The 11,656-nt window shown below is 37.5% G+C and overlaps 1 protein-coding gene across 1 annotated transcript; it reads right to left on the reverse strand.

Annotated features, from left to right (window-relative positions):
- Window positions 1–10,446: 10,446 nt before the first annotated feature.
- OR2AJ7 (olfactory receptor family 2 subfamily AJ member 7) lies at window positions 10,447–11,385 on the reverse strand. The gene has a single exon (NM_001389086.1). It carries the CDS (start codon window positions 11,383–11,385, stop codon window positions 10,447–10,449), a length of 939 nt encoding a protein of 312 aa, NP_001376015.1.
- Between the last annotated feature and the right edge of the window lie 271 nt (window positions 11,386–11,656).

Below are 11,656 nucleotides of genomic sequence, written 5' to 3' on the forward strand. Positions count from 1 at the left end.
AGGGCACGAAGCGGACACAGCCCAGGATCCTACACTACCCCCGGGACAGGCACAGGCACGCAGGACACGAGACAGAGAGGACACTCCTGCTGCTGGGACCCCCAAGCTGTGAAGATTAGCACCCCTCACCCCTGGAGCATCCAGGCCAGTGTGGACTGGGAGCTGCAGTAGTTACTGAGGAAGCTGACTCCAGAGCTGGAAGGCTGGCTGCCACCAGTCTTGTTTTTCCTCCTTCTGGCACCCTGTGCCTGGGACAGAGCTGGGCTGCCAGGGAAACAAGGGTGTCACAGGATAAAAAGCTCCCAATGAGCTGTGCACATACCTGAGAATCAGCACATCAGGCCTCTCACCCAAAAGACCAGCTGACAGGTCAGGAGAAGAGCAATTTCTTGGCTAAGCAGTGCTGGAAAGCTCCAGGAGAAGTCGAGGGATTTACAGTATATAGAACCAGAGGATACCCCGCTTCTGTTTTTTTTTTTTAATTTTGTTTTTGTTTTGATTTTTTCTTTTTTTCTTCCTTTTTCCAGTACAACTAGTTTTTAGCCAATCTCCACTGAGCAAAATGACTAGAAAGAAGAACTCATCAAAAAGAAAGAATGAGAAGCAGTACTCTCTCCCACTGAGTTACAGAATTTGGATTACAATTCCATGTCAGAAAGCCAATTCAGAAGCACAATCATAAAGCTATTGGTAGCTCTAGAAAAAAGCATAAAGGATTCAAGAGACTTCATGACTGCAGAATTCAGACCTAATCAGGTCAAAATTAAAAGTCAATTAAATGGGATGCAATCCAAACTGGAGTTCCTAATGATGAGAGATAATGAGGTAGAAGAACGAGTGAATGACAGAGAACACAAGTTCTATGGCAAGGAAGGAAGCTAAGGAAAAAAGAGACAAACAATTAAAAGATCATGAGGAAAGGTTAAGGGAAATAAATGACAGTCTCAGAAGGAGAATTCTATGTTTAACTGGGGATCCAGAGGGCGCTGAGAGGGACAGAGGACCAGAAAGCATATTTGAGCAAATCATAGCTGAGAACTTCCCTAATTTGGGGAGGGAAACAGGCATTCAGATCCAGGAGATAGAAGAATCACCCACAAAAAAAAAAATTCAACACCTAGACATTTAATAGTGAAACTTGACGGGATGAGCACTGGGTGTTATTCTGTAGGTTGGCAAATTGAACACCAATAAAAAATAAATTATTAAAAAAATAATAGTGAAACTTGCAAATTCCAAACATAAAGAGAAAATCTTTACAGCAGCAAGAGACAAGAGATCCCTAAATTCTATGGGGAGAAATACTAGATTAATAGAAGACCTTTCCATAGAGACAGGGAAGGCCAGAAATGGCTGGCAGGATATATTAATACTTCTAAATGAGAAGAACATGCAGACAAGAATATTTTATCCAGCAAGGCTCTCATTCAGAATAGAAGGAGAGATAAAGAGCTTCCAAGATAGGCAGAAACTGACAGAATATGTGATCACTAAAACAGCACTAGAAGAAATATTAGGGGGACTCTAAAAGAAAGAGGATGCCTAAAGAAATAAACCACAAAAACAAGGACTGAATAGGTATTATGATGACATTAAATTCATACCTTTGATAGTAACTCTGAATGTGAATGGGATTAATGATCCCATCAAAAGATGCAGGGTTTCAGACTGGATAGAAAAGCAAGACCCATCTATTTGCTGTCTACAAGAGACACATTTTAGATGTAAGGACACCTACAGCCTAAAAATAAAAGGTTGGAGAACCATTTACCATTCAAATGGTCCTCAAAAGAAAGCAGGGGGTAGCCATCCTCATATCAGATAAATTAAAGTTTGTCCCAAAGACTGTAGTAGGAGGATGAAGAGGGACACTCTATCATACTTAAAGGACCTATTCAACAAGAGGACCTAAAAATCATGGATATTTATGTCCCTAAGGTGGGAGCTGCCAAGTAAATCAATCAATTAATAACCAAAGTTAAGAAATATTTAGATTATAATACACTAATACTGGGAGATTACAACACGGTGCTTTCTACAAATGACAGATCTACTAAGCACAACATCTCCAAAAAAACAAGAGCTTTAAATGATACACTGGACCAGATGGATTTCACAGATATTTACAGAACTTTACATCCAAATGCAACTGAATATACATTCTTCTCAGGTGGACATGGAACTTTCTCCAGAATAGACCACATACTGGGTCACAAATCAGGTCTTAACCAATATGAAAAGTTTGGTTTTGTCCCCTGCATATTTACAGACTATAATGTTTTGAAACTTGATCTCAATCAAAAGAAGAAGTTTGGAAGAAATTCAAAGATGTGGAGGTTAAAGTCTATCCTGCTTAAAGATGAAAGGGTCAACCAAGAAATTAGAGAAGAATTAAAAAGTTTCATGAAAACTAATGAGAATGAAAATACAACCATTCAACATATTTGGGATACAACCAAAGCAGTACTGAGAGGGAAATACATCACAATACAAGCATCCTCGAAAAATTGGAAAAAATTCAAATAGAAAAGCTAACCTCACACCTAAAGGAACTGGAGAAAGAACAGCAAATAAAACCTACATCAAGCAGAAGGGATTAAAAAAGATTCGAGCAGAACTCAATGAAATAGAGACCAGAAGAACTGTGGAACAGATCAACAAAACCAGGAGTTGGTTCTTTGAAAGAATTAATAAGATAGATAAACCATTAGCTAGCCTTATTAAAAAGAAGAGAGAAAAGACTAAAATTAATAAAATCATGAATGAAAAAGGAGAGATCTCCACCAATACCAAAAAAATACAACCGATTTTAAAAACATATTATGAGCAGCTATATGCCAATAAATTAGGCAATCTATAAGAAATGGATGCATTTCTGGAAAACCACAAACTACAAAAACTGGAACAGGAAGAAATAGAAAACCCAACAGGCTGATAACCAGGGAGGAAATTGAAGCAGTCATCAAAAATCTCCCAAGACATAAAAGTGCAGGTCCAGATGGCTTCCCAGGGGAATTCTATCAAACGTTAAAGAAGAAACATTATGTGTTTTACTAAAGCTGTTCACAAAGATAGAAAGGGATAAAATACTTCCAAACTCATTCTATGAGGCCAGCATCACCTTAATTCCTAAACCAATGATCCCATCAAAAAGGGAAATTATAGACCATTATCCCTGATGAACATAGATGCCAAAATTCCCAACAAGATACTAGCTAGCAGCATCCAACAGTAGATTAAGAAGATTATTCACCATGACAAAGTAGAATTTATCCCTGGGATGCAAGGCCAATTCCACACTAGTAAAGCAATAAATATGATAGGTCGTATCAATAATAGAAAAAAACAAGAATCAAAGGATCCTCTCAATAAATGCAAAGAAAGCAATTGATAAAATACAGCATCAATTCTTGATCAAAATTCTTGAGAGTGTAGGGATAGAGGGAAAATTCCTCAGCATCTTTAAAGCCATCTTTGAAAAGCCCACAGCAAATTTCATTCACAATGGGGAAGCACTGGGAGTCTTTCTCCTAAGATCAGGAACATGACAGGGATGTCCACTCTCACCACTGCTATTCAACATAGTACTGGAAGTCCTAGCCTCAGCAGTCAGGTACCAAAAAGAAATAAAAGGCATTCAAATTGGCAAAGATGAAGTCAAATTTTCCCTCTTTGGAGATGACATGATATGTATATAGAAAGCCCAAAAGACTCCACCCCAAGATTGCTAGAACTCATACAGCAATTTATCAGTGTGGCAGGATACAAAATAAATGACCAGAAGTCAGTGGCATTTCTATACACTAACAATGAGACTGAAGAAAGAGAAATTAAGGAGTGAATCTCATTTACAATTGCACCAAAAAGCATAAGATACCTAGGAATAAACCTAACCAAAAGCCAAAGGATCTATACACTAAAAACTACAGAACAGTTCTGAAAGAAATGGAGGAAGACACAAAGAGATGGAAAATTATTCCATGCTCATGGATTGGAAGAATTAATATTGTGAAAATGTCAATGTTACCCCAGGCAATTTACACGTTTAATGCAATCCCTACCAAAATATCATGGACTTTCTTCAGAGAGTTAGAACAAATTATTTTAAGATTTGTGTGGAATCAGAAAAGACCCCGAATAGCCAGGGGAATTTTAAAAAAGAAAACCATATCTGGGGGCATCACAATGCCAGATTTCAGGTTGTACTACAAAGCTGTGGTCATCAAGACAGTGTGGTACTGGCACGAAAACAGACACATAGATCAGTGGAACAGAATAGAGAACCCAGAAGTGGACCCTGAACTTTATAGTGAACTAATATTCGATAAAGGAGGAAAGACTATCCATTGGAAGAAAGACAGTCTCTTCAATAAATGGTGCTGGGAAAATTGGACATCCACATGCAGAAGAATGAAACTAGACCACTCTCTTTCACCATACACAAAGAGAAACTCAAAATGGATGAAATATCTAAATGTGAGACAAGATTCCATCAGAATCCTAGAGAAGAACACAGGCAACATCCTTTTTGAACTCAGCCACAGTAACTTCTTGCAAGATACATCCCCGAAGGCAAAAGAAACAAAAGCAAAAATGAACTATTGGGACTTCATCAAGATAAGAAGCTTTTGCACAGCAAAGGATACAGTCAACAAAACTCAAAGACAACCTACAGAATGGGAGAAGATATTTGCAAATGACGTATCAGATAAAGGGCTAGTTTCCAAGATCTATAAAGAACTTATTAAACTCAACACCAAAGAAACAAACAATCCAATCATGAAATGGGCAAAAGACATGAACAGAAATCTCACAGAGGAGGACATAGACATGGCCAACAAGCACATGAGAAAATGCTCTGCATCACTTGCCATCAGGGAAATACAAATCAAAACCACAATGAGATACCACCTCACACCGGTGAGAATGGGGCAAATTAACAAGGCAGGAAACAACAAATGTTGGAGAGGATGCGGAGAAAAGGGAACCCTCATACACTGTTGGTGGGAATGTGAACTGGTGCAGCCACTCTGGAAAACTGTGTGGAGGTTCCTCAAAGAGTTAAAAATAGACCTGCCCTACGACCCAGCAATTGCACTGTTGGGGATTTACCCCAAAGATACAAATGCAATGAAACGCCGGGACACCTGCACCCCGATGTTTATAGCAGCAATGGCCACGATAGCCAAACTGTGGAAGGAGCCTCGATGTCCAACGAAAGATGAATGGATAAAGAAGATGTGGTTTATGTATACAATGGAATATTACTCAGCCATTAGAAACGACAAATACCCACCATTTGCTTCAACGTGGATGGTACTGGAGGGTATTATGCTGAGTGAAGTAAGCCAGTTGGAGAAGGACAAACATTATATGTTCTCATTCATTTGGGGAATATAAATAATAGTGAAAGGGAATATAAGGGAAGGGAGAAGAAATGTGTGGGAAATATCAGAAAGGGAGACAGAACGTAAAGCCTGCTAACTCTGGGAAACGAACTAGTGGTGGTAGAAGGGGAGGAGGGCGGGGGGTGGGAGTGAATGGGTAATGGGCACTGGGGGTTATTAGTAAATTGAACACCAATAAAAAATAAATTATAAAAAATCACTGAGAACCCCCCAAAAAATTAAACCCATACTTTAAAAAAAAAAAAAAAAGACAACCTACAGAATGGGAGAAGATATTTGCAAGTGACATATCAGATAAAGGGATACTTTCCAAGATCTATATAGAACTTATTAAACTCAACACCAAAGAAACAAGCAATCTACTCATGAAATGGGCAAAAGACATGGACAGAAATCTCACAGAGGAAGACATAGACATGGCCAACACGCACATGAGAAAATTCTCTGCATCCCTTGTCATCAGAGAACTAGAAATCAAAACCACAGTGAAATACCACCTCACACCAGTGAGAATGGTGAAAATTAACAATACAGGAAACAACACATGTTGGAGAGGATGTGGAGAAAGGGGAACCCTCTTACACCTTTGGTGGGAATGTGAACTGGTGAAGTCACTCTGGGAAACCGTGTGGAGGTTCCTCAAAGAGTAAAAATATATCTGCCCTACCACCCAGCAGTTGCACTGCTGGGGATTTACCCCAAAGATACAGATGCAGTGAAACGCCGGGACAACTGCACCCCGATGTTTATAGCAGCAATGTCCACTATAGCCAATCTGTGAAAGAAGCCTCAGTGTCCATCGAAATATGAATGGATAAAGAAGATGTGGTCTATGTATATAATGGAATATTACTCAGCTATTAGTAACGATAAATACCCACCATTTGCTTTGACGTGGAGGGACCTGGAGGGTATTATGCTGAGTGAAATAAGTCCATCAGAGAAGGACAAACATTATATGGTCTCATTCATTTGGGGAATATTAAAATTAGTGAAAGGGAATAAATGGGAAAGGAGAGAAAATGAATGGGAAATATCAGAGAGGGTTACAGACCATGAGAGGCTCCTAACTCTTGGAAACAAACAAGGGGTTGTGGAAAGTGATTTGGACAGGGGTGGGGGTTACGGGGTGATGGGAACTGAGGGGGCACTTGATGGGATAAGCACTGTGTGTTATTCTATATGTTGGCAAATTGAACCCCAATAAAAACAAATTTAAAATAAAAATAAAATAAAAATAAAAATCAGGCAAGTATTTTCAGAACAATTCCCAATTCTTAATGATTATGGCCTTTTATGATATATATTTTTAAAAATAACTACTCTCTTAAATATAAAAGAGTAAATAAATTGCATTTATTGAAAATAAAAAAAAGATCTGGATGTGCTGAGGGAGTTATCTGAAGGCCATTTGTGTAGAACAGAAGTGCTAACAAGGGGAAAATGGAGCAAGGGCATTAAGACCATGAGGAATAGCTGAGAGGACAGCTCTAACAATCCAATTTGGGAGGGACACACTAGGGGTAATTTCAGGTATGTAGCCAATAGCAGTTTATGTAAGTCCATAAATAATTTGGACTTATATGATCTATTGATGAAATTTGAGCAGAGACATATCTCTCCTGGCAATTTTTTCTAGAGAATACCTCTGGTTGTGTCATGGAGACATTCTAGAAGAAAAAAGATGGAAATTGGAAGAGCAATTACAAATTGTTCATGGAACCAAACCAGGAACAGTGGTGGCTGAGCCGAGGGTCTGCAGGGGTGATGGTGATATGGACATATATGGAACCTGTTCTAAGGTGCAGCCAACGAATATGCTGGTGAGTTGGATGTAAGACATTGTGATGAGTCAATACTGATTGTAAATTGGAGAAAAATCATGGCATCACAGCAATGGGAATAAAAGTTGTAAAACAACAACAACAAAAACCCCACATAAATTCCTGCAGAACTAAAAACAAAACGTCTTTGGTGGTACAGACCAATAAAAAAGTATTTAGTATATTAAAATCCATGCCCTTTCTGCATTAAAAATAAAGCACAGTCAGGATGTCATGGCGGTGCAGTGGTCATGCATGCAGTGGTTATGCATCAGCTCTTGATCTCATCTCACATTATGATTTTAGTTTCAGGAGATGGAGCCTTGAGTGGAGTTTCAGGCCCAATGTGGAGTCTGCCAGAATTTCTCTCTTCCTCTCACTCTGCTCCTTCCCTTCATGTGCTCTCTCTGTCTCTCTCGCTTTCTCTCTCAAATAAATAAAATCTTTTAAAAAATAAAATAAATAAAACAGTTTTAGTATTTCCCATCAGCATGTTAAATGCAAGTAACATGTATGTTGCTCAACATTTTCCTGGAAGCAGTGGCCATATATGTTGTAGTAAAGAGGAACATCAGGATATCTCCATGGTTGAACATCTGCTTTTGGCTCAGGTCGTGATCCCGGGATCCTGGGATCGAGTCCTGCATTGGGCTTCCTGCAGGGACCCTGCTTCTCCCTCTGCCTAAGCCTCTGCTTCTCTTATGAATAAATAAATAAAATCTTCAAAAAAATATTGTGGTAAACACTCCTGCAACCAAAAGAGATATCGACTTTTAGAAAATAAGTAAAAATCAATATCTGCTTATAATATATGTAACTTGCAATTTAGTTGGATTTAACTAGGATAGCATCAGAATGCTCAGGAAGTATAGGAGGAGACACAATTAATATAAAAGGGCCGTAAACATAATTCTTTTTTTCATAATTCTATTCTATGACATTACAGATGGATCAAAATTTGCACATTTATTGTATATAAAGTCATCAAGAAATACGCAATACTGACATAAAGACAGTTTTCTCTCAGAATTTTATGAAAGGAGAGGTAAGTAAACGTATCATGTTTCTAGATGGCATGGTAGAGTATAAAGTAGAGGATTGCATATACAATTTCAATTCACTTTCATGTACTCTGAAAGATAATGAAATTCTGATTCAAATCTTCATGTTTTTAGATTCTTAGTATTTTTAAAGACTACTACTTTTTATTTATTTTTTATTTTTTTGTAAATTTATTTTTATTGGTGTTCAATTTGCCAACATATAGAATAACACCCAGTGCTCATCTCATCAAGTGCCCACCTCAGTGCCTTTTACCCATTCACCCCCATCCCCCACCCACCTCCCCTTCCACCACCCCTAGTTGGTTTCCCAGAGTTAGGAGTATGTCATGTTCTGTCTCCCTTTCTGATATTCCCCACTCATTTTTTCTCCTTTCCCCTCTATTCCCTGTCACTATTTTTTATATTCCCCAAATGAATGAGACCATATAATGTTTGTCCTTCTCCAATTGACTTATTTCACTCAGTATAATACCCTCCAGTTCCATCCACATCGAAGCAAATGGTGGGTATTTGTCGTTTCTAATGGCTATATTACCTAATATAATTATTAAATATATATTTAATAATTTACATAATATACACTGAATATATATTTATTACATAATAAAATGCATTAGTTGATTTTTCAATTTTATTGAGACATAATTGATATAATTGTACTGTTCTTAAGTATACCTCATAATAATTTAAAACATGTATATATTATAAAATGATTATCACAATAAATTGAGTTATCATCTAGCACCACACAGTTACAATTCATTTTCTTATATGAAAACTTCAAAAACCTACCCATTAGGAACTTTCTAAGATACAATCAAACATTGTTAACCAGAATCACCATGTTGTTCATTACATTGCAAGACTTACTTATTTTTAATTTATGTTTCTAATAACAAGAAGTTTTTACCTTTTGAACACATGCACCATTTTGCCTGTATTTTTTTATGAATTTTTGAAAAGTGGTTGCACCATTAGAGTTATAATTTTACCGTTTCATAAATTACAAATGTTATATAGATATATCTCATACAATGTGATTTCAGTATAAAAGACAACATTTATGATTTCCTAGAAATTTAGTGGGAGGTGACAATACATTTTTAAATGTGTTATAAAACAAATACCTATGAAACTTTCTTCATTATAATCAGAGTTTTAGGAGTCTTCCAAACTCTGGGAAACGAACTAGGGGTGGTGGAAGGGGAGGAGAGCGGGGGGTAGGGGTGACTGGGTGGCGGGCACTGAGGTGGGCACTTGACGGGATGAGCACTGGGTGTTATTCTGTATGTTGGCAACTTGAACACCAATACAAAATAAATTTATTATTAAAAAAACAAAAAAGGAAAAAAATTTACAGTCAGAAAAATAAATGATAATAAAAACATTTAATTTTGAAAAATAAAAAATAAAAAAATAAAACTGCTAAAAAAAATAATCACGGTTTTAGAAATATCCACTTCTTTCCACACATGAGGAATAGGAACTTTGATTTTCTCTCCAGAGATATGAATAATGGATAACCTCTAAGCATTGAATATTAATAGAGAAAAGACAAACTTCAAGCATTTGTATTACTTCATTCATTCATTCATTCATTCATTCATGAAAGACACAGGGAGAGAGAGAGAGAGAGAGAGACAGGCAGAGGGAGAAGTAGGCTCCATGTAGAGAGTCTGATGTGGGACTCAATCCCATGACTCCAGGATCATGCCCTGAGTTGAAGGCAGGTGCCAAACTGCTTTGCCATCCAGGGATCCCCTGTATTACTATCTTTTTTTTTTAAATTATTATTTTATTTTTTTAATGTTTTTTAATAATAAATTTATTTTTTATTGGTGTTCAATTTGCCAACTTACAGAATAACACCCAGTGTCAAGTGCCCCTCTCAGTGCCCATCACCCATTCACCCCCACCCCCTGGCCTCCTCCCCTTCCACCACCCCTAGTTCATTTCCCAGAGTTAGGAGTCTTTATGTTCTGTCTCCCTTTCTGATATTTCCCACACACTTCTTCTCCCTTCCCTTCTATTCCCTTTCACTATTATTTATATTCCCCAAATGAATGAGAACATATGTTTGTCTTTCTCTGATTGACTTACTTCACTCAGCATAATACACTGGAGGGTATTATGCTGAGTGTATTACTATCTTTAATGGAGAAATTTACTTTTTAACATATTTTTCATTGCCTCCAGAACATCTTTATTCCTAAAGCTGTAGATGATAGGGTTGAGTGTAGGTGTGATGATGGTGTAGAATATTGCCAAATACATGTCCTGGCCTGGTGTGTGGTATGCTTTGGGTCTCATGTATGTGAAAATAAATGGCCCATAGTACATTGTGACCACAATCATGTGGAAGGAACAGGTAGAAAATGACTTTTTACGTGCTTCTGATGATTTCATTTTAAGGACAGTAAGAAGAATTTGCACATAAGAAACAAAGATTAGGGAGAAAGGGACAAGTAGAAAAATTAAACCACTTACATAAACTCCTTGTTCATAGAGTGTTGTGTCCTCACAAGACAATTTCAACATGGCAGGGACTTCACAGAAAAAGTGATCAATGGCTCTCGAGCCACAGAAAGGAAAGTGCAGGGCATAAACCGTGTGAGCTATGGAGTTGACGGTCCCAACAATCCAGGACCCTGCAGCCATGAGATTGCGGACATAGTCATTCATAAGAATGTGATAGTGCAGTGGATGACAGATGGCTACATAGCGATCATAAGACATTGCCGCCAGGAGAAGGCACTCACCACCCAGGAGGGTGAGGGATAGAAATATTTGGAAGCCACAACCTGCAAATGAAATAGTTCTGCTGCCTGAGAGAAAGTTGATGATCATTTTGGGAACAATGTTGGAAATATGCAAGATGTCCATGAAAGAGAGGTGGCTGAGCAGGAAATACATTGGAGTATGGAGTCTCGAGTCCCTGAGGACAAGAAGGATCATGATTGTGTTTTCTGTTAAAGTCATCATAAAAATGATGAATATAAAGGAAAAGAAAATTTGACTTGATTGGGAGGAAGAAAAGAGTCCTAAAAGAATGAAATCAGTGGTGAAATTTTGATTCTCACATCCCATCATGAATTCCACTCTTTTCCTAAAAGATAAAAATAGAATTAAAATGCAGTAATACACATCTCAATCTCATTTACATTTAGAAGTGTAATAAAATGAGTGTGATGCATATTTTACAATTATAGTAAATAGACTCTCAACCAGCTTTTGAAGTGGGCTTATTTTACCACATAGCCATGTATTTGAATCAATTGATAATATTCCATATATTGAGTAAGCTTTAACTCCATGCAGTCTCAGAGTCTTCATTCCATAATCTTAAGTCAGGTTCAATCTT

The sequence above is a fragment of the Canis lupus genome, chromosome 14, assembly GCF_011100685.1.
Source record: "Canis lupus familiaris isolate Mischka breed German Shepherd chromosome 14, alternate assembly UU_Cfam_GSD_1.0, whole genome shotgun sequence".
Lineage (NCBI taxonomy): Eukaryota > Metazoa > Chordata > Mammalia > Carnivora > Canidae > Canis > Canis lupus.

What these genes read in the sequence shown, in the direction of transcription:
- OR2AJ7 (NM_001389086.1), bottom strand. Translation starts at nt 11,385, where the DNA reads ATGATGGGATGTGAGAATCAAAATTTCACCACTGATTTCATTCTTTTA.